Source organism: Hippopotamus amphibius, chromosome 9 (assembly GCF_030028045.1).
Source record: "Hippopotamus amphibius kiboko isolate mHipAmp2 chromosome 9, mHipAmp2.hap2, whole genome shotgun sequence".
In the NCBI taxonomy this organism is placed as follows: Eukaryota; Metazoa; Chordata; class Mammalia; order Artiodactyla; family Hippopotamidae; genus Hippopotamus; species Hippopotamus amphibius.
In genome coordinates this window covers 61,456,171-61,483,421 of record NC_080194.1, presented here as the reverse complement: position 1 = coordinate 61,483,421, position 27,251 = coordinate 61,456,171, and the positions used below count along the sequence as shown (strand labels likewise).

General features: G+C 35.6%; 1 protein-coding gene across 3 annotated transcripts in view; it reads left to right on the top strand.

Annotated features, from left to right (window-relative positions):
* Window positions 1–5,886: 5,886 nt before the first annotated feature.
* Window positions 5,887–27,251, top strand: part of FOLH1 (folate hydrolase 1) — a 60,938-nt gene continuing 39,573 nt past the window's right edge. For 2 of the 3 annotated variants that reach the window (XM_057748964.1, XM_057748965.1), the window contains exons 1-4: window positions 6,017–6,134; window positions 8,369–8,474; window positions 13,666–13,852; window positions 18,547–18,648. In XM_057748964.1, the coding sequence (XP_057604947.1) occupies window positions 6,017–6,134; window positions 8,369–8,474; window positions 13,666–13,852; window positions 18,547–18,648 (513 nt within the window). Of the gene's footprint in view, window positions 6,135–8,368; window positions 8,475–13,665; window positions 13,853–18,546; window positions 18,649–27,251 lie in introns of all 3 variants that reach the window. The other variant, XM_057748963.1, reaches the window with a different exon arrangement.

The window sequence follows — 27,251 nt, the reverse complement described above, 5'->3', positions numbered from 1 at the left end:
TATAAAACTCCTAGAAGAAAACATTGGCAGAACACTCTATGACATCCATCAAAGCAAGATCCTTTTTGACCCACCTCCTAGAATCATGGAAATAAAATCAAGAATAAACAAATGGGACCTCATGAAACTTCAAAGCTTTTGCACAGCGAAAGAAACCATAAACAAGACAAGAAGACAACCCTCAGAATGGGAAAAAATACTTGCCAATGAAGCAACGGACAAAGGATTAATCTCCAAAATATATAAGCAGCTTATGTAGCTTAATACCAAAAAAGCAAATAACCCAATCCACAAATGGGCAGAAGACCTAAATAGACATTTCTCCAAAGAAGATGTACAGATGGCCTACAAACACATGAAAAGATGCTCAACATCACTAATCAGAGAAATGAAAGTCAAAGCTACAATGAGGTATCTCACACCAGTCAGAATGGCCATCATCAAAACATCTAGAAACAGCAAATGTTGGAGAGGTTGTGGAGAAAAGAGAACTCTCCTGCTCTGTTGGTGGGAATGTAAGTTGGTACAGCCACTATGGAAAACAATTTGGAGGTTCCTTAAAAAACTACAAATAGAACTACCATATGACCCAGTAATCCCACTCCTGGGCATATACCCAGAGAAAACCATAATCCAAAAAGAAACATGTAGCATAATATTCATTGCAGCACTATTTACAATAGCCAGGACATGGAAACAACCTAAATGCCCATCAACAAATGAATGGATAAAGAAGATGTGGCACGTATATACAATGGAATATTACTCAGCCAAAAAAAGGAATGATATTGAACTATATGTCATGAGGTGGATAGACCTAGAGTCTGTCATACAGAGTGAAGTAAGTCAGAAAGAGAAAAACAAATACTGTATGCTAACTCATATATATGGAATCTGAAGAAATGGTACTGATGAACCCAGTGACAGGCAACAGTGGAGATACAGAAGTAGAGAATGGACTTGAGGACACGGGGCTGGGGTGGGGGGTGAAGGGGAAGCTGGGGCGAAGTGAGAGAGTAGCATAGACATATTTACACTACCAACTGTAAAATAGATAGCTAGTGGGAAGTTTCTGTATAACAAAAGGAGATCAACTTGATGATGGGAGATGCCTTAGAGGGCCAGGACAGGGAGGGTGGGAGGGAGTCGTGGGAGGGAGGGGATATGGGGATATATGTATAAATACAGCTGATTCACTTTGGTGTACCTCAAAAACTGGTACAAGAATGTAAAGCAAATATATTCCAATAAAGAGCTTAAAAAAAAGATTATGATTTTACATGATTTTTTTTTTCGATATGGAATGACATTATCTCTTATTCCCTCACAGTGATCTAAGTGCCAGGTGTGTCTGCTAACTTTTTAACCACCATGTGCAACAGGAACTTTTATTATTCCCATTTTATAGATGAGTAAACTGAACGTTAGCAAGACTAAGGAAATTACATTAGTTTACACGACAGGGAAATTAATGGAGGATGCTGCCAAAAAGAATCCAAAATGTAGACAGCTTACAGTGCTTTGTTAAGGAATTTAGAATCACTATATCGTTCACTGGAATCTATTTAAGATTTCTGAGTTGGGAAATTAAAAACAGAGTAGAGACCTTGGAAAATTAATCTGACAACATTGTTCTATTTGAGCTCTCAAGCTTTCTTCCACCTGAGTTCACAAGGATATTTTAAGACTTCTTGGTCAAGACTGATTTAAATAATTTCAGCATGATAAGTTTGGATTATACACACTCTCTCCAAGGTTGGTTAGCCAGCATAACTATCTTTTTTTTTTTTTTACTGATTTACATATGTTCAATTGTAGCCAGGCATATGTGGGGAATCATAATAGCTACTATTTATTGAGCATCTGCTTTTACCAAACCTTACAGTTCCAAGAGTCAGAAATCCCAGCTTAAACAAAAAAAGATATTATTTGGTGTTTCTGTGACCCAGCCCAGTACTTGGTCCTTGGTGATAAATTTAAGAAATGCTTTCCAGACTGAATAAAATACCTACATGACTATATATTAGTAAAGGACAAAATTGCTTTCTCTCATTATTGAATTAAAGTTAGTTTTATTTTGTATCATACTGTTCTATTGTTTAAAAGTTTTGTAACTAGATGATAACTATTCATCATCTAATAGTTGTACAGTTCATTAATTTAAAAATATTTATTGTATAAGTATTATGTGCCAAGAGTTCTGTCAGGCACAACCCTTCCTCTTTGGAGCTTCTAGTCTAGAGATTCTGTAATTGCTGATAACTAGTAGCAGATGCAAGTGTATTACGTTTCCTTCATTTAGTATTTCTATTCTGAATCTCTTATTTCCTGCACCGGGAGAGGAAGAGGATGGTCAGGTCACAAAGTAAGGTCACACATTTTTAGTGTAAGGATGGGTATGTGGCACTATGAAGCATTTCAAGGTGTTCTTCAAATAAAAGCTAATGAGGTTAATATGAATCATTATATTATTAGGTACAAACAAGGAACCCATAATGCTTTCCTGAATACAAGCTATTGCTGTTCTTTTTGGCTCATAACCTCTGCTTTCTGGTATTGTAATTTATCTTTCTATTTAGGCCCTGTCTTCTCCCTTTGAGTAAAGTTCTTCAGTAACAGTAATCATCTCTTTTACCTCATAATTGCTTCATTACTTCACATAATGTCATCCTTTCATTCAAAAGGATGTTTCTATATGCTAGGCATTGTGATAACTCTGGAAAATAGTCAGGAACATGATATGATTGCTGGCACCAAGCTTAGAATCTGAAAGGGAAAAAGAGAGTAAAATGTGTAACAAAAGGCTGACACAAAATTAAGGAAAATTAGAGATCAGTATATTAGTAGCAAATATCTATGAATATCAAGAAGTCTTCACAAGTATTTTGAAGCAGGATCTTTAAAAAGAGAAAAAATTATGCATATGAAAGTGGAAATAAGATGTCCACCTAGAGGAGTACAGTTGCAATTTTGGACACTTTTCAAATAAAGCATTATTAAATAAATGTTATATTCATTTTTCCTTGGGAGTTTATGAATCACAATGAATGTGTGAAGGAAGTAAATGGTGCAGGGTTGGGGAGAGTATTGTATGAAACCAGTGTTTTTGAAATCTCAGATAGGGACCCAGGCAAGATGTAGGTATATCAGATTTTTCATTTGTCATTAGGTGACATAATACATAGTGAATTATCAAGCAAATGGCTTTCCTTTTTAACATTAAAGTTGTTCTTCAGTTCAATCATTCATTTATTCATTCATTAAAAGTGTATTTATCAAGTAGCCATTTTGTGCCAGGAATTATAGGTATAAATATGTGTCAAATAAAGTCCCTGAACCTCAAAAAACACAATATCCAGGAAGACAGACAAGTGAATACAGTCACAATATAGTATGATAAATGTCATAATTAAGAGAAATACAAAACAAAAAAAACAAAAACAAAACTTGGGCTTCCCAGGTGGTGAAGTGGTTAAGAATCCGCCTGCCAATACAGAGGACAAGGGTTCGATCCCTGCTCCAGGAAGATCCCACATGCCGCGGAGCAACTAAGCCCGTGCGCCACAAAAACAAAACAAAACAAAAAGAGAAATAAGAATGTATCTTACTGGGTTTGGCATTCCTCTTCTTCTACACGTCCTTATATGAAGAGTCATCTACAATCTTTCTTCAATAGTCAAAGAAGGAAGTATAGTGTGATGTAACACTTATCAAAGCAAACATATGCCTGTTTTCTTGGGGGGTGTGTGTGTAGTTAATCAACTTCACTAAATCTTTGTTTTGTCAGCTGTAAAAGAGAAGCAATAACAACAGAAAAATCTAGTGTGGCTTGCAAAGCCACCTGTTAGAGATTTCAAATTCTTTCGGGCAAAATCCTGATAATTAAATGAAATAATTCTGTCAAGCATATAGCAAGTGCCTGCCACGTAGAATGTGCTCATAATATTAATTAGTCACCAATCACTCATAAAAGCTATGTCTTTCCCACCAAACTGTAAGCTTCATGAGGAGAGAAGGAATCCTTTCAATAGGATTTGACAGATGTTCATTTGTTCTCTGATTTCTTCAAATGCAGCCCACCTCACCATAAAGGATATTAATTAAATTGTTAGGTAGTTCTAGTATCGTTCAAAAACTTCTTATAGTTAATAAATATAATTTACCTCATTTATACTAGCATCTGACCTTCAGAAGAAAATCTTTATTAACAGTTGGTACTTAATAATGTTATTAGATGATCCTATATTTTACAAATGAGAAGATACATTCAAGTAAACTGAACATGTGGCTCTTGAGGGCACATGGCTTAAACAGGACCAGATCAAAAGCTTAAGACCAAGTCTTCTGACTCCAAGCCCAGTGCTTCTCCCAATACAAGCAAAGCTCTTAGCAAATGTCGCCCATGCTCAAGGGAGACAGTAGAGTGGTTTAGAGTAAGGCAGACGTTGGATTATGTCTTAGCTTTGTGACTTTGAATGATTTATTTCATCTCATTAAATTTCAGTTTTCCTACATGTAAAATGGGAAGGGTGATGGTATCAGCCATGAAGGGTACCAATGATTAAATGAGTTAATGTATATAAAGTGCTTCATTTAGAAAGTGCTCAGTAAGTATTATCCTTCCACCATTCCTGGTTACATTTAAAAATAGGAACAGTAGTAGACATCAAAAAAATATAAGATATTGTTAGAAAGGGATTAAGAAACTCCTTCCTTTCCTGTCCTAAGTCATCCAGCAGTTGTCTTGGTTCACTGTTAACATTTTAATTTTCCCACATCTCTTCACTTAGGTTAGAAATTCTTTATCAAAGTACCCAAGACTCTCTATGATTTAGCCCTGTCTCTCCTCACTCTGTTCACTTCCTTCCCAAAAGCAAACTATCTGCCATTCCTTGACTATCCCTCCAGCTCCCAGACCCAAAGTTTCTTCTCATCTCCCCTGGTTCAAACTCTGCTGGTACTTCACGATTCTGTTAAATACAATGCTTCCATAAAGCACTCCTAGCTAGAGGCTATGCATGCAGTCTCCCGTACAGACTATAAGAACATCGTTGATTTTATAAAGCATGTGGTTATTGTCCCCCTTCAGATATCATTGTTATAATTTTTTAAGAATTTATAACCGGGGTAGAATTATGTGTGACTGACTCTTCAGGTTAATTCAACAAAGACTGATTTCATACCTACAATGTCAGAGAGTGCCAAGTGCAGCTCTGATATAAAAAGCGATGCAGTCTCTGCCTTCAGCAAATTCCAATATTATTTCTTTAAAAATGGTTGTGTTATGTAAGGGGAGGAATAATTCCCTAATAATTTATTAATATCAATGATCTTCATTAGGAGAAAGAGCACAGTCGTAACTCACATTGACACCAGAATTCACTCCCTGAATATCCAAAGCAGTGCCAGACACCATCGTTTTCTACTTGATTTTACTCCTTATAGGGCTGTAATAATATTTAATAGGATATCGGATCTGAAAAAAGTTGAGGAATAATTTAGTCTAGTCTACCAACCAGCCTTGGATACGCATTTTCCTAGACAGAAAAAAAGAGGATCATTCTACTGAATTACAGGAAACTGTTTTTTTGTTTGTTTGTGTTTGTTTTTGTGAATCGGATTGTGGTCTGGGAGTGCACAAAGGAGAAGAGTTTGTTCTTTGCTTCCTCCTTCCCTTTCTTCCCTCTTTTCCTTTTATTTTAAAATAAGGACTACACGTTTTCAAGCGAAACTTTTTACTTTTTTATTTTTTTTTAAGCCACCTCCCCAAAGGTGCCAGGTTTTCTTCTTCTGGGGACGGATACTGCCTCTCGCTCGCCCGGATTGGTTGAGAGTAAACTAGAAATATTTTCAGGGGCGGAGAAACTGGAGCCCTGGGCTGGGAGTGGATTCTAGGCTGCATAACTGATAAGCGCGGCCCTGGAGGGAGGAAGCCTTTGCCCCGCCGCCCGCGTGGCCGCAGTGGGGCCACCGCAGAGGCACCGGTCCCCGGAGGTCCCGCCGGCCACACGCCGAGATGTGGAATCCCCTTCACGAAACCGACTCAACCTCTGTCGCCTGGCGCCGCCCGCGCTGGCTGTGTGCGGGGACCCTGGTGCTGGCCGCCTGCCTCTTCGTCCTCGGCTTCCTCTTCGGTACGGGGGCTCTCGCCAGGCCCAGCCCCCTGCATACGCGGCTGTTCCGAGATTCGCGGGACTCGCAGGCCAGCTGCCGCGTGCGGTCCCGCGGCTGGTCTCCGGGTCTCCCGGGGGGCGGTGATCGGGCTGGGGGAACGTGGGGACGAACTCCCGCGAGTTAGGTGGGAATTGCTGGGGGCGGTGCACAGTTGGGGGTTCTGGAGGCTACTGTAGAACAGTCACCCAGGGTGAGGAGGAGAACAGAGAGACTCTGGACTCGAGAAAGTTCCACCTGCTGAGGCCCTGCGAGAAATCGGTACGTTTTAGCAGGAGCGGCCCTGGGGCATTTGCTACATCGCCCAAGGAGCTTTGCAAGAAACAACTCTTAGCTGTTTGGGGTCTTTATCTAGTATTGTGTCTGTGCCTGGAACTGCCTCGTGTATACAGTAGGTAGAACTCAGGGGATTGCTGCGTGGGAGCCCTTTTCTCACGTTCTTTCGTCCTTGGGAGTAAGTAATAGAGGAACATTTAGGAACTACTTGGCTGACATTGTCAGTACTCTGAACAGATGTTTAACAGCAGTTCTTTGGAGTTTTCCCCTGTGTACTGATTTGTAGACTTAACCCAGCTCTCCAAGATAACCAGGTAGCAGGACAGATACGCTGAGACTCTTGAATTCTAATTTTAACTGCAACTTCTTTGTGGCCTTGAGCAAGTTAGGGAGTCTCTGTTAGACTCAGTTTGTCAATCTTTATACGATACATACTATCTGTAACTTACTGGGAATAGTAAGCCAAATAGCATCTGAAGCTCCTGACACAGTATTGGCACTTTTCTTTATTCTTCCCTGGTGAGGAGATGCTTCTAATTGGGCTTTAATGCACAGGACGAGTGTAAGGTATTGCCAGATAGTTCGCCCCTACTCTGAATTCTGGGTTGCTTTCTGAGATTTAGAAGGGCATAGACCAGTTAAGTTGGCTCAAATGCAGTCTTTTCTTACTTGCTGTGTGACCTTTGAGCCACACTGCTCGTAACTAAGGTGGCTATTAGAGTTGTGGGGCTTAGATAAGTGTGTCATTAAGAACACACACCAACGTAAGACTCAATTTTGTCAACTGAAAACATGAGAAATACACTTGGCAAGGCTAACATGAGGATCAAGATCTGCGTCTTTTAAAAGCATTGTATTCTTCCCAGTATTGCCCTCAGCCCATCCTTATGTTCACTGCTCAGTGGCTGACACAGAATGGGTTCTTTATTAATGTTTGTTAATTTTTTCCTGGGATTCTCTGCTCCCTCCCTCCCCTAGGCCTCCATCCTCTTTATCCACTGTTTAGATCACGACTCAAGCATTTCATCCTCCATGTGCCCTGATTCTACAGTCCAATCCAAGTCCCTTTATTTTACGTACTGGTGGAACTGTATTTCCATTTACTGCCAACCATTTATGTCAGTATACATGTATATATGCATGTTTGTAGCATGTATGTGATTAATAACTGGAAAGCTCCATGAAAGCTAGTTGGGTGATTTTGGTAACCATTTTATGCACAAATCATATCATTATCTAAATAAACTCTGTCCTGAAGCCAACTACAAGGGCTAATGGCACTATGCGATCTGGCTACGCACTGCCTCTAGCTTGTGTTCACTGTGTGCCTTGCAGAGATGCTGGGTGAACTGTAGTTTCACTGTAACTCTCTGAAGTTGAACTTCTCAAGCCTACTTCAACTGCAAGCACAAAATACTTCAGCACATTTTGTTTTACCTTCAGAACACATTACAAGGCTGAATTGCCTTCAACTCTTTGAAATAATTTAGGTACTTGAAATATACTCATAATTAATTCATTACAGACATTTACTAAATGCTTATTCTGGATCAGCAGAGTGGTCACTGGGGAAAGAAGCTTTAAGGAGAAAGAAGGTGAATCTCCTTTTTCCCTTCATTTCCCCCATTAGTTGAATGGTATTCAGTTTTAGTGCTGATTTCATAAAACGTCTTAGAATAACAGCAATACTTTTTGAAATTAGATTAAAACATATGTTGTGACTGATTTGTAGTTAAGTCTGTCTGCATGATTTTTTTTCCTGATGAAAGTAGGCAAGAGCAGTAAAACTTAAGAAAATCTCAGTTAATGCCAGAGGTCATTGATAATTTATGTTTTACATATGATAAATATAATAATAAGGAAAGACAGGCCCTGTGCTGTAAGCTCATATCTCATTCCTATATTTGTTCGTGTTTTACAGGATGGTTTATAAAATCCTCCAATGAAGCTACTAACATTCCCCAGCATAATGTGAAGAAAGCATTTTGGGATGAGCTGAAAGCAGAGAACATCAAGATGTTCTTGTAGTAAGCATATACTTCAGAGTTTATATGGACTTAGAAAAATTTATTATTCTGTTTAGAAGTTTTGATCCAATATTTCATAAACAGAGACTGACTTTTAAAAGAAGTTTTATTATTGAAGATCTTGTGTCACATTTCATCTGCAGAGGATTGTACCTTCTGCTGAACTTTATCATGATAGGTGTTTTAAAGCAGGTGTCAGCAAACTTTTCCTGTAAAGGGCCAGCTTTTGTAGGCCGGCTGATCTCTGTCACAACTACTCAACTCTGCTATTGTAGCACCAAAAAAAGTGTTAGAAAATACATGATCAATAAGTGTGATGCTTTCAATAAAACTTCATTTGTAGACACTGAAATTTAAATTTCATATGAATATGTCACAAAGTATTATTCCTCTTGATTTTTTTCAACTATTTAAAATGTGATGACCATTTTCAGCTTCTTGGTTGTACAAAAAAAAGGAAGTGAGCTGGATTTGGTCAATGAAACATAGTTTGCTGACTCCTGTTTTAGATGAAGATGGTGTATTTTACTCAAAAGAATAAATTTGGACTTTGAAGTCAGACATACACGAGTTTAAATTCCATCTCTGCCTGTTGATATTAAAGTAACTTTGAGTGAATACTTAACCTTCCTGAGCTCTCATTTTCACGTCTGTAAAATGCAGAGAGTGATATTGTTCTGATGAGCATGAAATTAGGGAGCATGTATGTGACCTGGTGTAAAAACCAGCTCCTTATTTCCTGAAAGAGCATGCTATCCCTGGTATAGAGAGAAAGGGGCAAATGAGTAAATTTAAAAGGTATTTGCAAGGCAACTAAAAATAAAACACTTTAATTGAATAATTGACTGGAATACTTAGCTTTTTCAGAGCGAAGTACTTGAAGTCCTGATGACAATTAAAGGATTCCTTAGTGAACGCAAGTTACAATTTTATGTAAAAACAGTCAAGTAAATATATACATGTATATACATATAGATGTACATACATGTAGTCATAAAAACACATATGTCTATTTAATTATGATAGAATTAAAACAATAAAATTTACTAGGGCACCTATCAAGTCTTTGGAAGAGCCATTTCAAGTGAGAGATCTGGAAGCTTAAATTTTGTGGAAATCCATCTGCCTCTTGCATTTCTTTTACTGTAATTATATATAATAGTCATAATAAAAGTGGAAGTCTGGCGAGATAGACAGAGGTGCTACCTCTGCTTCTTCCTTCCTGTTCTGACCTGTGACAAGGAGTGACTAGCAAAGAAATAAAATGAGTGTCTCCCTCTAGCTCACTTTCTGGGCCATCAACTTCTTGCTTATTCTCCATGGCTTTGACCAAGCTCCTCTAACTGTTTAGAACTCAAGGATTTTCATCATTAACATACAAAAGAAAGAGATTAACAGAACCCCCACTCATCCCTCCAAGGACCACAGAATCTCCAGAAGCCTCCTGGACTCTCCAAAATTCCAATTTGCCATTTGTCCATCAGAGTGCTTTCAGTGTATTTAGGCCCTTAGGTGAGGGGTCATTAAAGCCTCAGATCTTGTATCTTGTCCCCCTTTCTAATCTTTTGCTTTACTACTAAAGATTCTCCACTACTTCTAAGTTATCTGACTCTCAGTAGTGACTGGGAGGATCTTAAGTAGGGGCTGCCTTTTCAGTCTCCCTTGTCCTCTGTTTTCTGTTTTGTTTTGTAACACCTGGTTAAATTCTCAGATCTATTCCTTCTCCACCCAGTTCTGAAAGACAAGATTATTTTAGAAGGGAGTTTTAGAATTTCACTTTTCTGCATTTGAATACCAGTTCCAACTTTCACAGACTGTCTTTAAGTTATCTAACTTTTCTAAGCACTGTTCATTTGTAAACCAGATGCAATGTATTAAAACAGGAATACAGTAGCTCCCTTTATTAACTGAGATAATATGATGATACTTGGAATATGTTTAAACTTTTCTAGCAGACAGAGATATATGAGCCTATTTTTCAAATACATGTTGTTGGCTATTTTGGATAATTTGTAAATTATTCTTCTTATTAAAAAATAACGTTCTAATAGAAGCAAGAAATTGTGACACACTTCTCAAATGATTAAAACAAAAAAAAGTATGAATTTCTGTTTACTAGATGTTGTCTAATTGAGCCTCAAATCTTTGTGAATTAGTGAGGTAGCAATATTCTCCCCATGTAGGGATGAGAAATTTAAGACATGGCCAGGATTATACACAAGTTAGTGGCAAAACCTGTGTCGACTTAAAAAACAATGCACAACGAGAGAGTTGTGAGTTAAGTTTTATTTGGAGCAAAATCAGAACTGTAGCCTGGGAGACAGCATCCCAGATAGCTCTGAGAAACTGTTCCGAAGAGGTAAGGGGGAAGATCTGTATATATGTGATTTTGGTGAAAGGGAAAAACTTGCAATCAAGCACATATTGTTTACAGAAGCTTTCTGCTAGTCTTGTGCAGGTTACTGCTAGTCATGAGGAGCAGTCATCACCATGAAGGAGGTTTTTTTTTTTTTTTCCTAGATATGAGGAGATACAAGAATTGGGCTTATAAAGTTGGCTCCTGAAAATATCTATCTAAAGGCCTGTTCTGCCAGTTTTTCCCAGAGCACAGAGTGCCTCATTTCAGCTCTCCACCCTGGACACCTTTCAGGGGGGCATTGGCAGTTAGCAGCTGCAGCAGCACATGATTTAATCTTCATAGAGGTAGATGGCAAATGCCAATTGTGGTTGTCACCTGTAATACACTGATTTTGTGCCAATTGATTTATTTATCCTTGGAAACAAATGTTTGTTTCCTACTCATCATTTTCAGGATCAAGCTTGCTCCAAATGAGTGGGTTCTAAACCTGATCATAGAACACCATTGCATCTTGGTGGGTAATGACAGAACTTTTACCAGGAATTTCATTCAATGTTACCTAACCAAACTTGGGTCTGCTAGTCTACTGTACAGCAAAGCCAATCTACTGACACTGGGTTAAGGTGAAGGAGTACAGCATTTATTGTAGGGTGCTAAATAGGGAGAACAGACAGCTTATGCTTGGAAAACTAGAAATCCAGGTGGCTTTCAGAGGAAGGTTTTTTTTTTTTTTTAATATATTTTTTTATTTTTTGGGGGTACACCAGGTTCAATCATCTGTTTTTATACACATATCCCCGTATTCCCTCCCTTCCTTGACTCCCCCACCTCGAGTCCCCCCCACCCTCCCTGCCCCAGTCCTCTAAGGCATCTTCCATCCTCGAGTTGGACTCCCTTTGTTATACAACAACTTCCCACTGACTATTTTACAGTTGGTAGTACATATATGTCTGTGCTACTCTCTCGTGGGGAAGGTTTTTAAAGGCAACATTTGGGGTGAGGGTTGCAGCTCATGGACTTTCTTCTGATTGGTTGGTGGCGACGGTGATGGTTTGGAAATCTGAGTCATCAACCTACTGGTTCTAACTAGTCTTTGGTCTGTGCTTGTGGTCAGCATGTAGTCACCATCCTCCACCTGGATGGGGTTCTTAGTTTCTGCAGAACAGCTCAGAGATATGCATCAGATTGTTATATTGTTTCAGCTATCATTACTTTTCTTGCTTGACTGCAGGGGCCTGGGGGGTGCTGCTTGGTTTTAATCACCCCTTTTCTTTGATACTCTTTAATCCTGAGAGGAACAGGTGTGGAATGAGAAAGAGAATAAAGCTTTGGTTAGAGAGGTTAATCATAAACTTGGCAGGGGAGCTCAGTTTTAAGGGGACTTGGTTTCAATAATAACAAAATCTGATAATGATCTCCTCTGTGTATGTAGCAGCTTCAAGATTCCCGTAACAATTCTTCTTTCATGTAAGAACAGTTATAACTGTGATTTAAGGAAATATGCATAATCTGCATCTACTTTAATTCTGTTACAGTTTGGATTTATGTAATTTGGAAGACAATATCAATGTGTTGGCTGTTTTCTGTTTTCTTTGCAGGTATCCATTGATGAAGGCATATATAGACTCCTCAGCTGCCTCTTAAGATTGTGTTCTTTTCATAATTTTGCAAATACAAATTAGAAATCCTATGTAAGGTTTAAAGCCCCTAAAAAATTTATTGAATGAGAATTTTAATACTATTTTTGTAAATACAATTTAAATTATTTTAATATAATTATAAAATTAATCACAGGAATCCCCCTTCTTTTTTTTTTTAAAGATACACAGTAAAATCAAACATTTGAAATTGGGATGCTCATAGCCATGTTAGCTATCAGTTTTTTTAAATCACCAAAAGGATGGGAGTGTGTTGAGCTTAGAAAAGATCTACATATTTAGAACCAGAAATTCATGAAATTCAAGAAGTTCATGAGCTAGAAATAAATAAATGTCTTCATGATACATGACGCTTTGTCATATGGAATTTTTTTTTTTGAAGGGGTTTAAGTTGAAAAATACCAATGAACTGAATCTTCAGGGAAACAACAAATTTCCAAGAGAGAGAAATTTAAAACAAACAAAAGCACCAGTATCTGGACATATTAAATGAGAAATTAGTCCATGAAAGTATTTGTGGTAGCTAAAATTTTAGCCACATAGTTAATTTGTTAAAGATATTCCTGGTCAGACTAATTCTCATCTTTGATTTTAAGTATTATACTTACTATGCATGGTGAAGAGAGTACAAAAAATTCAGTTTGAGCTTGTGTAAATAGGTTCAGATTACTCCTTAATGAAGATACTTTAAAATGGTTACTAATCAAAAGGTTTCTCACTTGGCTATAACTTTCAGTATTTAAAAGTAAATGTAATTATCAGTAGTTCTTAACATGTCACAGCTTGATCTTTGATTGAAAATATTTTTTATCTTCCAATTATATTTTATAAGGTGAAGTAAACAGATAATTCCATGAAAGTGCAAAGATGCATGAGTCTTAAGGAAAGAATATAACACTTTCCTCATTTAATATATAGAGATACATCTATAGGATTGCATATAACAATTCTCTACAAAGATCAGTTTTTCTAATTATTCTCTTGAATGAGTACAAATTAGAGCATGAAAATTTCAAAGCACATTTGAAAATCTATTTGACGCAATAATAGTTCCACTTTGCTTTTTTAATGTATAACACTTCATTTTTTAATGTAAATCTGCCTTATTTGGTTGTTGATTTAAAATAAAGGCTGACTAAACAATTTCTAACCACTTTGAATTTTTATTCTACAGTAATTTTACACGGATACCACATTTAGCTGGAACAGAACAAAACTTTCAGCTTGCAAAGCAAATTCAATCTCAGTGGAAAGAATTTGGCCTGGATTCTGTTGAGTTAGCCCATTATGATGTCCTGTTGTCCTATCCAAATAAGACACATCCCAACTACATCTCAATTATTGATGAGGATGGAAATGAGGTAAAAGGAAAGAAAATATAAGCCCCCTGGTATAATCTTTTGAAATACCTTCTGTGAAAGAATGCTCTATACTATCTCCAGATATCAATGGAAATCAGTATTGACACTTGTGAATGATCCCTTTAATAATCTTCCTACCGGTGCCCACGTTTTCTTATGATGTTTGAATTTAATGTGATGTTGGAAAGATTCTGAGAAATTGATGCTTGGTGACAGTTGCTATTTTCTGTTTTTTAATATTGTACACTAATATAAAATGATATATTAATAAACTTTTAAACAACTAAATTAGATACATTTTTGATAGGTTCAGACTATAAAGATCTTGCATAGATTTGAAGATGCTAGGAAATTCAGAGATGTGCTGTTTGAGCTAGCAGGTTTTTATTGGTACTTAATGAACTTGGATGTGGGCATTTGGAAGGAAGAAAGTTTGGAGAGAAATGCTATAGAATTATATCTATGCTAAAGAATTTACAGTCTTCTTTGCTAGTTAGGGCACATACCTGGGAAAGAAGATAACACAAGTAATTGAGATATTTCTTATCACTGTAGATATTTGATATGAAAGCTCATAAAATATAACACACATTCATCCCTATTTGCCTTAGAGCTATCATATCTAAAATAGCCCCTTTTACTCTAGATAGCTTCTTTCAGTCCTTTTGTTAGCTGGGCCTTCTAAATTGCATATAGATTCAGATATGTCCAGTTTGATCAGTCAGCTCAAAATGTCATATGATTTAAGTATATGTAAATTTTTAATCACCTCCTCTTATTGACTAATGAATCAGCCTCTTAACAACTAATATGTTGTTTTGCAGTCAGTGATGTAATCCCATGCTAAATTTCCTAGCATGAGTTGAAACTTTCCATATTCACTATTTTAAAGTATAGTAGTTAATACAGTTTAACTTTTAAAAATATTATCAAACTATTTCAAAATTTTAAAAATATTTTTATGGTAGGTATGGGGAATATCAATATACTTCATGTGGTCCCATAACCTTTATTAAATAAGTGGGGACATGTCTATATAATTAAATATTGAGGTCTTTGTGTATTTAGGAAGATTATTTAATGATACAGTAAAATATTGGTAATGTTAAAAAATACGTGTACTTAAATTTGATCTATCAAATCTGGCAATTGTGTACAATGAGAAAAATAGCAAACTTTCATTTCTCTTCTTTTTTCCTTCCTCTTCACTTCCAATTTTGACAGTACCTTTGCTTTTATTTCATTTCTTGTTTTTACTATTATAAGCATTTATGAAATTTCTAAAGCCTGCCACATAATATAAATCTATCTTGTAGAAGTTTCATTTTGGAGATTTTCCTGAATGGTGTTAGCTGCCAAAAGCTTATTAACTTTTTTGAAAGTTATATCATTGATTCATTTTTATTTTTATCCAAGTTATACCTGCACATAAAGAATCACACAGTTCTCCAAAGGGCTTCCCTATATCTCCCTTCCCCGAGGCAATCACTATTCTGCCCTGAGTTGATTCTTTTGATATTTACCTCTGTTTCTTTAAATGACATGTTTGTATTGTTTGTGTTTCAGATTCAGACATTATATCTTTTGACCTTGTGACAGTTCAGCTCTATTCTTACCCCAACTACAAATGCTCTTTTACTGTGTCCCCATCTCCCAGTTTAATTATTGTGACTATTCATAGCCAAGCTATGTGATAAACTGCAAACTTTTACTCTCCTGCACAACACAGATGAGTTCCCCTTCCCACAGGGAACAAATATGATTAGTATTTAGTAGATTCTGCAGGAAGTATTTGTAATACATATATGAATTATTTTATTTTTGTTTATTTAGGGTAATATGCCATATAGATTGAACTGTAAATATTGCCTTTTTTATGTCACAGAAAAGTAAATAGAAATTCGTAAACCAAAATTATTTTACTTATACCCAGAACACATAATTTGAGGCTATGTTAATGAATTTTGGTTAGTGAGCAGTGCTCACTGGTGTATAGTCTACCTTTGATAAAGTCACCTGAAAGCATCATTTCCTTGACTTTAAGAAACTTTTCCTTGTTGTTAGAATAACTCATACACTTCATGTAAAATCCACCTGCTCAGTAGTATTGTAAAATTGAAGATTACCATAAAGGCAAATCAGGTGAGACGAATTTGAATACTTCCTTGCCTAAAAGACTTGCTGGTGGGTTGACTTTGTCTCTAGGTGGATTTTTGTTGCACTTAGTATAGTGTTTCTTATAATCTTTCCCAGTGATTCAGTTGAGTTTGTACCCTATGTGGATCACAGAAAAATTACAGGAAAGATGAAAGATGTGGGAATTTCTGTAGAGTAGTAGTTGATTTGGTATCGCTTTAGAGTCTATCAGCATCAGAAGTAGGTAACTGGTACTCTGGTTACTACAATACAATGTCAGCTCAGACTCACTCCCCATCTCCCATCACCCTTTGCATTATTGCACTGACCAGGACTTATAGTTTAATGTTAAAAATGAGTGGTGATAACAGGTGTCCTTGACTTGAATGTTTTTAATGTTTCACCTTAATTTTGATATTTATATCAGGTTACGTTAATTCACGTCCTTTCCAAGTTTACTAAGACTTTTTGTCATGGATTTATGTTGAATTTTATCAACACTTTTCTTCTTTTTTTTGGATATCTTTTGAGATGAGCATATAATTTTTCTTTTTCATAATGATAATTATATTAAATAATATTCTAATATTAGACTAATCTTATATTTTTAAAATTTGTAATATTAGTAGTAGAGTTTTCAGCTCATATCTATATATATTCAGGTTATTTTCATAGCATATTTGGCCTGTATTTCTGCAATTTGCTTATTGGGTTATAATTTCTAGATTAGACTTGCCTTACAAAATGAGTTGAGTTTTTAATGTCTGAAATAGGTTGTGTTATATTTAAATGATCTTTTACTTTAATCTTTCAAACTCAAAGGAAAACCAGTTGGTTTTGATTCTTTGTTTTGTGGGAGATTTTAAACTCCTGATTCAATTTCTTTATTGTTATAGGACTATTTAGATTTTTAAAAAATGCATTCTGTCAGTTTTAGTAAATATTTTAAAATGCATTTTTCTATTTCATCTAAGTTTTCAATTACTGGCATAGTTCTTCCTCGTATTTTCTTATTATCTTTTTGAATCTGTGCAACATCTATAGATATGTTTTTTTTTCTACTCCTAATATTATTTATTTGTGCTTACCTTATATTTTTTTCTTATTGACATTGGCAGAGATGTGTCAATTTTACCTGTATTTTCAAAGACTAAACCTTCAGCTTTGGCAATCATTTCTTGTATATCTGTTTTATGCTCCATTAATTCTGTTCTTACTTTATATGATTTCCTCTTTTACCTTCCTGGTGTCTATTTTGCTGTTCTTTGTAGCATTTTCAGTTGAATACTTAATTTATTGATGTTCAACCTTTCTTCTTTTCTATTATGAGTTTTTAAAACCATAAATTTCCTTCTAAGAACCACTTCAACTAGAAATCACAAGTTTGAAGTGTTTTAGTTATTAATATCTTAATATTTTCTAATTGCTATGTTTTCATCTTTGAACCTTGGAGCTATTTAGAGGTATTTTTAAAATTCTAAATTTAAAGGTTATTCCACTATCAGTTTGATCTGATTTTCTAAATTAACTACATCGTGATCAGATAATATGGTTTGTATGACACATTGTTTGGCATTTGTTGAGGCTTCCTTTACAGCCTGTTATGTGGTCAATTTTTATAAATGTTCTGTGTTTATTTGAAAAAAATGTTATTCTTCAGTTGAGTTTAATAATTTTATATTTGTTCATTAGTTCAAGTTTGTTAATTGTTTGGCTACAATCTCCTTTATCCTTGATGTGCTCTCATTTTGTCTGCAATCTTTATTAATTACTGGTAAAGGAATATTAGATTATCTCACTATAGTGGTGGATTATTTTTGTTTTTCTTTGGAATCTTGTCAATTTCTTCTTCCGGTAGTTTGGAGCTCTCTTTTAGATGTAAATAGTATTTTCTTGGTATTTCTTTTTTAGTTTGTTACTTTCAAACTTGCTGTGACATGTTTAAGTCACTTCTTGTGAAATGGTACACAGCTGAATTTATCTAGTCTGACATACTATGCTTTTTAATCACAGATTTTTGCTTTAATTTTTTGTAATTACTGACTGGTAGTAATTATAGTTCTGCTTTCTTATTATATGATTTTTACTTTTTCTTTTTTCCCCTCTAATGCTCCTTTTTCTGCTTCCTTTTTCTTCTTCTTTTAGTAGGTTGGAAACTAAAAAAAAATTGATCCCTACCTCACAATGTCAGTGATATAGTTAAAAGATTATATTTGGTTCGAAGTGAATTTAACATTTAATTTGCTCCATAGTAATTATCTTAGCAGTTCTATAAGTGACTAAGAATACTATATGATATTATTTTTTATTTGGGAATTAAACTTTCATTCTAAATCAAAAGCTGGTGCCTATAGATCCTCCAGAGGTCTGTAGTTTATTCATTTCATGAAGTCCTCATAGCTTCTAGCACAGAGCTGGCTTTTTGATTTGTAGCTTTAAAATACCAAAGGCTTGATTAACTGTCTACTGATGGAAGAGATAATACACATTTCCTTTTTTGGTTTTAGTGATCAAACTACACCTGATTTGCTTCTGATTATTATATTTTGTTTCTCTAGATTTTCAACACATCATTATTTGAACCACCTCCTCCAGGTTATGAAAATGTTTCTGATGTTGTGCCACCTTTTAGTGCCTTTTCTCCACAAGGAATGCCAGAGGTAAAAATGCATGCAATAAAATAAAAATAACAAACAGAACTTCCTCATACATACAGGCAATAATTAAAGGGATATTAAGGAGGTTTTTGATGTAATACAAATTCATCTTTTTCCACATTTAAGAAATAGAATTTCTTAGTAATAAAAAGGAATATATATTGTTTTGTGTTCATAGTGATTTTTAAGATAAAATTTACTACACTGAGATGGAGAACTCCAAAATGTACATTTATTGACTTTTGACAGATGCATATACCTGTGTAATTCAAACCCCATCAACATACAGAATATTACTGTCACTTTGGATTATACTTTAAGCCCCTTCTCAATCAACTCCACATACTCCCAAGGCAATCATTCTCCTGATTTTTTTTTTGCCTCCTTTGATTAGTTTTGCCTACACTAGAAATTCATATAAATGGAATTGACAACATGTAATCATTTGTGTCTGTTTCCTTTCACTAAACATAGGACCTGTGAAATTCACGTTTTTCATTTATCTGTTGGCTGTTTCTTTTTATTGCCAAGTAATTTCCTTTGTATGAAAATACTACATATCTTACCACCATTGTATAACTTGGATCCATTTTCAAAGAACTCGAATGAGAATTTGAAATTGTTACCATTTTCAAATGAAAGTACAAATGTCCAGGTGGATAGACCTAGAGTCTGTCATACAGAGTGAAGTAAGTCAAAAAGAGAAAGACAAATATTGTATGCTAACTCACATATACAGAATCTAAAAATGGTACTGATGAACTTAGTAACAAGAACAAGGATGCAGATGCAGAGAATGGAGTGGAGAACTCGAGGTTTGGTGGGGGCAGGGGTGAAGGGGAAGCTGAGACAAAGCTAGAGAGTAGCACAGACATATATATAGTACCAACTGTTAAATAGATAGTCAGTGGGAAGTTGCTGTATAACAAAGGGAGTCCAACTCGAGGATGGAAGATGCCTTAGAGGACTGGGACGGGGAGGGTGGGGGGGACTTGAGGGAGGGAGGGAATATGGGGATATGTGTATAAAAACAGATGATTGAACTTGGTGTACCCCCCAAAAAACAATAAATAAATTTAAAAAAAAAAGAAAAGAAAATGTTATGTGGTTTACTCAGTAAAGCTGTGTGCATAACTATCATCTGAAATTTTAAAGTAAATCACCAGATTCTTGCATAGTGCTGTGTGTTTTTATAAGAAAGCTAAATTTGAAAGCGTTGACTGTAATTTATTAATGTCTTTTAAAAATGTTATCTCTCCTACTGTAATATTCAACATCAAGTGGATTCAGTTCTGGGCACATTGAGTTTGAGGTGTCTAGGATATATTCCAAGATGTTGCTAATAGACAGTTGGACATATTGAAGTATTGCTCAACAGAGAGATAAGGGCTTGACTGCCACCAGAAACATCCTAAGTAAAAAATTTGTTTAGAATTGAATTGATATTTAAAGCTCTGTCTTTACCAATCAATTAAGATTTATTGCAAGAACATAAGGATGATTAAATATTAGGCAATGCCATATTTTTTAATAAGTAAAGTTAATGAACGTACTTTTTGTTATTTTCTAATGTATTTGATTAATTTGTAATTTAAAAATTATCATAAACTTAGAATAGAATATTTTCTATTGGTTGTATGGTATTTACTTCAGATGAGCAGTTTACATCATAGTTAATGACACAATATTAGAAAAATCCTCCCTAAGAATTTGCACGTAAATAGAATGCTTACAACCATTGTTATTATTTCATAATTGACATGACATAGAAAGAAGGGAGATAATAATTGGGAATGAAGAGATAGTATATTTTAGATCTCAAGTGTCCTGAAGTCATATAGACTTATCCCTCAGGGTAAGGCACGTTACCATTAAGGGTCCATGTAAGAGCCCTCATTCAATTTCTTTCCTTTCATTGCTCATCCCTATTTTCAATCTCGTTCCTCTTCTCCACCCCACTACACCCTGCCACCCACTCTAATGTATTTATACTTTAGCACTGTATGTATTCTTACAGAAACATGGCCTTGATTTTGTGACCGGTTTATTTTAAGTGTACACAAATAATATTATACCTTAGGTCTTACTTGGTCTCTGTTTTCAATCAACTTTTTTTTTAATCTATTGCTTTATGTCAGAGTAGTTTGTCACTTTTCACTGCTGCATATTATCCCATGTTATGTGCACACCGCATGTAACTTATCCATTCTCTTAGTGGCAGACACATGGTTTGCCTCTAAATTTAAACGACCACAAACAGTCTTGGCGTGAATATGCTCATTCATGGACTCTGTGTAAACTAAACCAGGTGTGGGATTGCTGGTTTGTAGGGAATACTTCATTTCACAATGTCCAGACTGTAGCAGTTTATTGCTCCTTCCCAACACTATATGAGTGTTCCTTTTTCTTCACATTTTCATCAATGATTGAAATTATGTAACTTTCTAAATTTTGCCCATCTAATTGTTTTATTGTTTTAATTTATTTAGATTCACATCTTTTGATTACAAATGAGACTGTACGTCTCTAAACATATTTATTAGCTATTCTGTTTTTTTGCTCTTTGAAATGATTAATTATAGCCATCTTTTCCTGTTGAGTGTCTGGCCTTTTTCTTATTAACTACAGAGGTTTCTTAAATACTTTAGTTATTCATCTCATTTTGGTTTAAATATTGCAAACAGCTTCTCCTAATTTTTCACCCATATTTGTTCGTGTTATCTGTGTTGCTTTTTATGAAAAGAATTTTTTAATTGTGATATTGTCTAATGTTCTCTTTATATTTTCACACTTTAGGTCTTTATTAATTTCCTCATTCATTGTTTACAGTGATATGTCTGTGTAACAAGAATATACCGAAAATACTAATATCTCTTTACTTAAAAGTAGTGTTAATGTTACCAGATTACAGTTAAATATATGGACAAATGATAAGAGCAGAAAATATAACAAAGATATAATTAAAAATAGCGGTAAAATATAAAATATATTGTAAAAATTATTAAATTAAATGAGTGTGAACTAGTTGAAGAATACTGAAATTTATTGAGCAGTGAAAATATTGTATATAAAGAAAAAGATCATGTTTCTGCATGGGAAGACAGAATGTTATAAGGAGAACATTAAACCCACAGTAGTTTGTGGGTTTACTGTATAATCAATTAAAATCCACCAATTATTTTTTGTACTTTTTTTTGTTTCTTTTTGTTTTTTCAGTTTTGTTTTCTTTTCTTCCAGTTTTATTGAGATGTGATTGATATACAGCACTGTATAAGTTTAAGGTGTATAGCATAATGACTTACATACATCATGACATGATTATCACAATAAATTTAGCGAACATCCATCATCTCATATAGATACAAAGCGAAATAGACAAAAATTTTTTTTTCTTGTGATAAGAAATCTTAGGATTTACTCTCTTGACAACTTTCGTATGTAACATACAGCAGAGTTAATTATATTTCTCATGTTGTACATTACGTCCCTGGTATTTGTTTATCTTATAATTGGAAGTTTGTACCCTTTGACTACCCTTTTTTTTTTTTTAAATTTATTATTTTTTGGGGGTACACCAAGTTCAATCATCTGTTTTTATACACATATCCCCGTATTCCCTCCCTTCCTTGACTCCCCCCCCTCAAGTCCCCCCACCCTCCCCGCCCCAGTCCTCTAAGGCATCTTCCATCCTCGAGTTGGACTCCCTTTGTTATACAGCAACTTCCCACTGACTATCTATTTTACACTTGGTAGTATATATATGTCTGTGCTACTCTCTCTCTTCGTCTCAGCTTCCCCTTCACCCCCTGCCCCCTCCCAAACCTCGAGTTCTCCAGTCCATTCTCTGTATCTGCGTCCTTGTTCCTGTCACTGAGTTCATCAGTACCATTTTTAGATTCCGTATATATGAGTTAGCATACAATATTTGTCTTTCTCTTTCTGACTTACTTCACTCTGTATGACAGACTGTAGTTCTATCCACCTCATTACATATAGCTCCATCTCATCCCTTTTTAGAGCTGAGTAATATTCCATTGTATATATGTGCCACATCTTCTTTATCCATTCATTTGTTGATGGGCATTTAGGTTGCTTCCATGTCCTGGCTATTGTAAAGAGTGCTGCAATAAACATTATGGTACAAGTTTCTTTTGGGATTATGGTTTTCTTTGGGTATATGCCCAGGAGTGGGATTACTGGATCATATGGTAGTTCTATTTGTAGTTTTTTAAGGAACCTCCAAACTGTTTTCCATAGTGGCTGTACCAACTTACATTCCCATCAACAGTGCAGGAGAGTTTCCTTTTCTCCACACCTCTCCAACATTTGTTGTTTCCAGATTTTGTGATGATGGCCATCCTGATTGGTGTGAGGTGATACCTCATTGTGGCTTTGACTTGCATTTCTCTGATGATTAGTGATGCTGAGCATCTTTTCATGTGTTTGTTGGCATCTGTATGTCTTCTTTGGAGAAATGTCTATTTAGGTCTTCCACCCATTTGTGGATTGGGTTATTTGCTTTTTTGGTATTCAGCTGCATGAGCTGCTTGTATATTTTGCAGGTTAATCCTTTGTCCGTTGTTTCATAGGCAATTATTTTTTCCCATTCTGAGGGTTGCCTTTTAGTCTTGTTTATGGTTTCTTTCGCTGTGCAAAAGCTTTGAAGTTTCATGAGATCCCATTTGTTTATTCTTGATTTTATTTCCATGATTCTAGGAGGTGGGTCAAAAAAGGATCTTGCTTTGATGGATGTCATAGAGTGTTCTGCCTATGTTTTCCTCTAGGAGTTTTATAGTGTCTAGCCTTACATTGAGGTCTTTAATCCATTTGGAGTTTATTTTTGTGTATGGTGTTAGGAAGTGTTCTAAGTTCATTCTTTTACATGTAGCTGTCCAATTTTCCCAGCACCACTTATGGAAGAGGCTGTCTTTTTTCCATTGTATATTCTTGCCTCCTTTGTCAAAGATAAGGTGCCCATATGTGTTTGGGCTTACTTCTGAGTTCTCTATTCTATTCCATTGATCTTCCTTTCTATTTTTGTGCCAGTACCATACTGTCTTGATCACTATGGCCTTGTAGTATAGTTTGAAGTCAGGAAGCCTGATTCCACCAACTCCATTTTTCCTTCTCCAGATTGCTTTGGCTATTCGGGGTCTTTTGCGTTTCCATACAAATCATAAGATTTCTTGCTCTAGTTCTGTGAAAAATGCCATTGGTAATTTGATCAGGATTGCATTGAATCTGTAAATTGCTTTGGGTAGTACAGTCATTTTCACGATGTTGATTCTTCCAATCCAGGAACATGGTATGTCCCTCCATCTGTTTGTGTCGTCTTTGATTTCTTTCATCAATGTCTTAAAGTTTTCTGCATACAGATCTTTTGCCTCCTTAGGCAGGTTTATTCCTAGGTATTTTATTCTGTTTGGTGAATGGGAGAGTTTCCTTAATTTCTCTTACTGCTCTTCCGTCCTTTGACTACCTTTATCCAATTCCCCCTCCCCCCATCCCCTGTCTCTGGTAACCACAGATCTGATCTCTTTCTATGAGTTTGTTTATTTGTTTTTAAAGTATAATCGACCCACAACACTCTATTAGTTTCTACTACACAATATAATTCAATATTTCTATATATTTCAAAATGATCACCACAATAAGTCGTTACCATCTATCACCATACAAAGATATGATATAGTTATTAACTATATTCCCCACACTGTACATTTCATACCTGTGACTCATTTATTTTATGATGGAAGTTTATACCTCTTAATCTCCCTCACATGTTTCTCTCCACCTTTCACCCTCTCCCCGTTGGCAACTAACTGCTTGTCCCCTGTATCTATGACTGTTTCTGTTTGTTCGTTTGTTTTTTAGATTCTACATATAAGTCGAATCATCAGGTATTTGTCTTTCTCTATCTGACTTATTTCACTTAGCTGAATACCCTGTAGGTCCATCCATGTTGCTGCAAATAGCAAGATTTCATTTTTTTTGTGGCTGAGTAATATTACATTGTATATACCACATCTTTATCCATCCATGTATTGATGGGAATTTGGGTTGCTTCCATGTTTTGACTATTGTAAATAATGAGGAAATGAACATAGGGTTGCATGTATCTTTTAGAATTGGTATTTTTTTTTTTTTCTGATAAATACCCTAGGAGTGGGATTGCTGGATTGTATGCTAGTTCTATTTTTAATCTTGGAGGAAACCTCCATACTGTTTCCATAGTGTCTGCACCAATTTATGAGGGTGAATCAAAAATTATCTGCACTCCAGTTATATTAAAACTTCTGTTGGCTGCACTGTCATATCAGTGCTTTCCGTTCAAGGCTACTGTCTCCTCAGTCACTGCTGTGCAGGTGAGAATGTGTTACATCAATTCACTTGTAACTGCGGTGCGAGCAAAAATGGATGCCCCACTTGTGATTTGCATGAAAGAAAAGCAGTGTGCAGGGATTCATTTTTTGTGGTCTGAGGGTGTACCTGGTGCCGTTATTTATCGAAGACTTTGTGTGCAGTATGTAGAAAATGTTTTGTCGCGAAGTGTGTATGAATGGATAGAAATGCTTACTGAAGAGCTGAAGTCTAAGCTTTGGATTAAACGCAGAGGACTACTATCCAGGGACATGGTGATCTTGCATGACAATGCATGTCCACACACTTCTGCCCACACTGTTGACACTCTGCAAAAACTTCATTTTGAGGTGTTAAATCATCCTCCCTATAGTCATGATCTTGCTCCATTGGACTTTGACCTCTTTGGTCTCCTGAAAGCAGCCCTACAAGGATGAAGGTTCACTTCTGATGAAGTGAAGACAGTGGTGCATTCGTGGCTCGCAGCTCAGCCTAAAACATTTTTTAATGAGGGAATACAAAATCTCATTGACAGATGGACAAAGTGTATTGAAAAGCAAGAAGATTACATCGAAAAGTGATGTATTTGTCTTTTCTGAAAGTTAATTAAAATGAATTCTACAGCCAGAGTGTGGATAATTTTTGACTCACCCTCTAACATTCCCACCAACAGTGCAAGAGGGTTCCCTTTGCTCTGCCTTCTCACCAACATATTATTTGTTGTCATTTTGGATAGCCATTCTGACAGGCGTAAGGTGATGTCTCATTGTAGTTTTGATTTACATTTCCCTGATGATTAATGATGTTGAACATCTTTTCATGTGCCTGTTGGCCACATGTATGTCTTCTTTGGAAAAATATCTATTCAGTTCTCTGACCATTTTTTCAATTGGGATGTTTGGTTTTTTTGATATTGATTTGTAGGTATTCTTTGTATATTTTGATATTAGCCTCTTATCGGATATATCATTTGCAAATATCTTTTCCCATTTAGTAGGTAGCCTTTTAATTGTATCGAGAGTTTCCTTTGCTATGCAAAACTTTTTTTATTTTGATGTAGTCCCATTTGTTTGTTTTTGCTTTTGTTTCCCTTACCTGAGGAGACCTATCCAAAAACAAATATTGCTAAGTCTGAAGTCAAGGAATGTCCTGCCTGTGTTTTCTTCTAGAAGTTTTATGTTTTCAGGTCTTACATTTAAGTCTTTAATCATTTTGAATTTATTTTTGTATATGGTGTAAGAAAGTGGTCCAGTTTGATTCTTTTGCATGTAGATGTCCAGTTTTGACAGAATTATTCTACTCATGAGAAAATCATAGAGATTATTAACTCATTTCTTTCAAGTAAATTTAAACTCTTCCACATTAAGAGGAGGCTAGAAGGTGCATATGATTCTTCAAGGAATTGTTGTTTATGTTCAAATATTAAATTAGTTTGTTGGCTGGTATGTTTCGCCGGATTACCTGTAACCCAGGCAGTGGAGTGTTAATTTTATTTTTTAATGATGTATGTCTGTATATGTATTTCACTATGAGTAATCTATGAATCTACATCGGGAATCCTCTGAAGTATGAAATACTGGGTTTTGCTTTAGGTTATTTGAAATTAGCAATTTGACATTGTCCATAAAATATAGTTTAATCTGGTTCTCAAACTCAGCATGTATCACAATAATCCAGAGGGCTTATGAAACACAGATTCTGATTCCCACCGCCTGAGTCTCAGTAGGTCTTGGGTGAAGCCTCAGAGTTTGTTTCCAGCAAGGTCCTAGATATTGTTGATTCTGTGGGTTCAAGAACCATGCTTTGATAACCACTGGTCTCACATCCCAATTCTGTCTCTGTTAACAAGAGCAGGAAAATGGAAGCTGGAGACAAATGGAAAATTTTAGGCTAACAGTGCAAGATTGTATTTTTTCCCAGTTATAGAACAATGGCACAGTGTAAATTTTACAAGAAGGTCATTGTCTGAAAACAAAGATTTTTTCTAACTAGCAGTGACAGCTTGCGTTTGTGAAGTGCCGGGAGGGCCTATCTGTCCACACTTGTTTTCATTTTCAAAGGTTACTGTCATTTTCAAAGTAATATCTTCTCCAATCCCTTCTCCATCATAATTTGCTTTGTGAGGAGTGCAGATTTATTAAAAGATAGCCACAATTTACAGACATTTAAAGAAGCAGTCTTCCCAAAGTTGGTGATATTAAATAGGAATACATTTCAAGTAGAACATTTACACTAAAACAGAATTC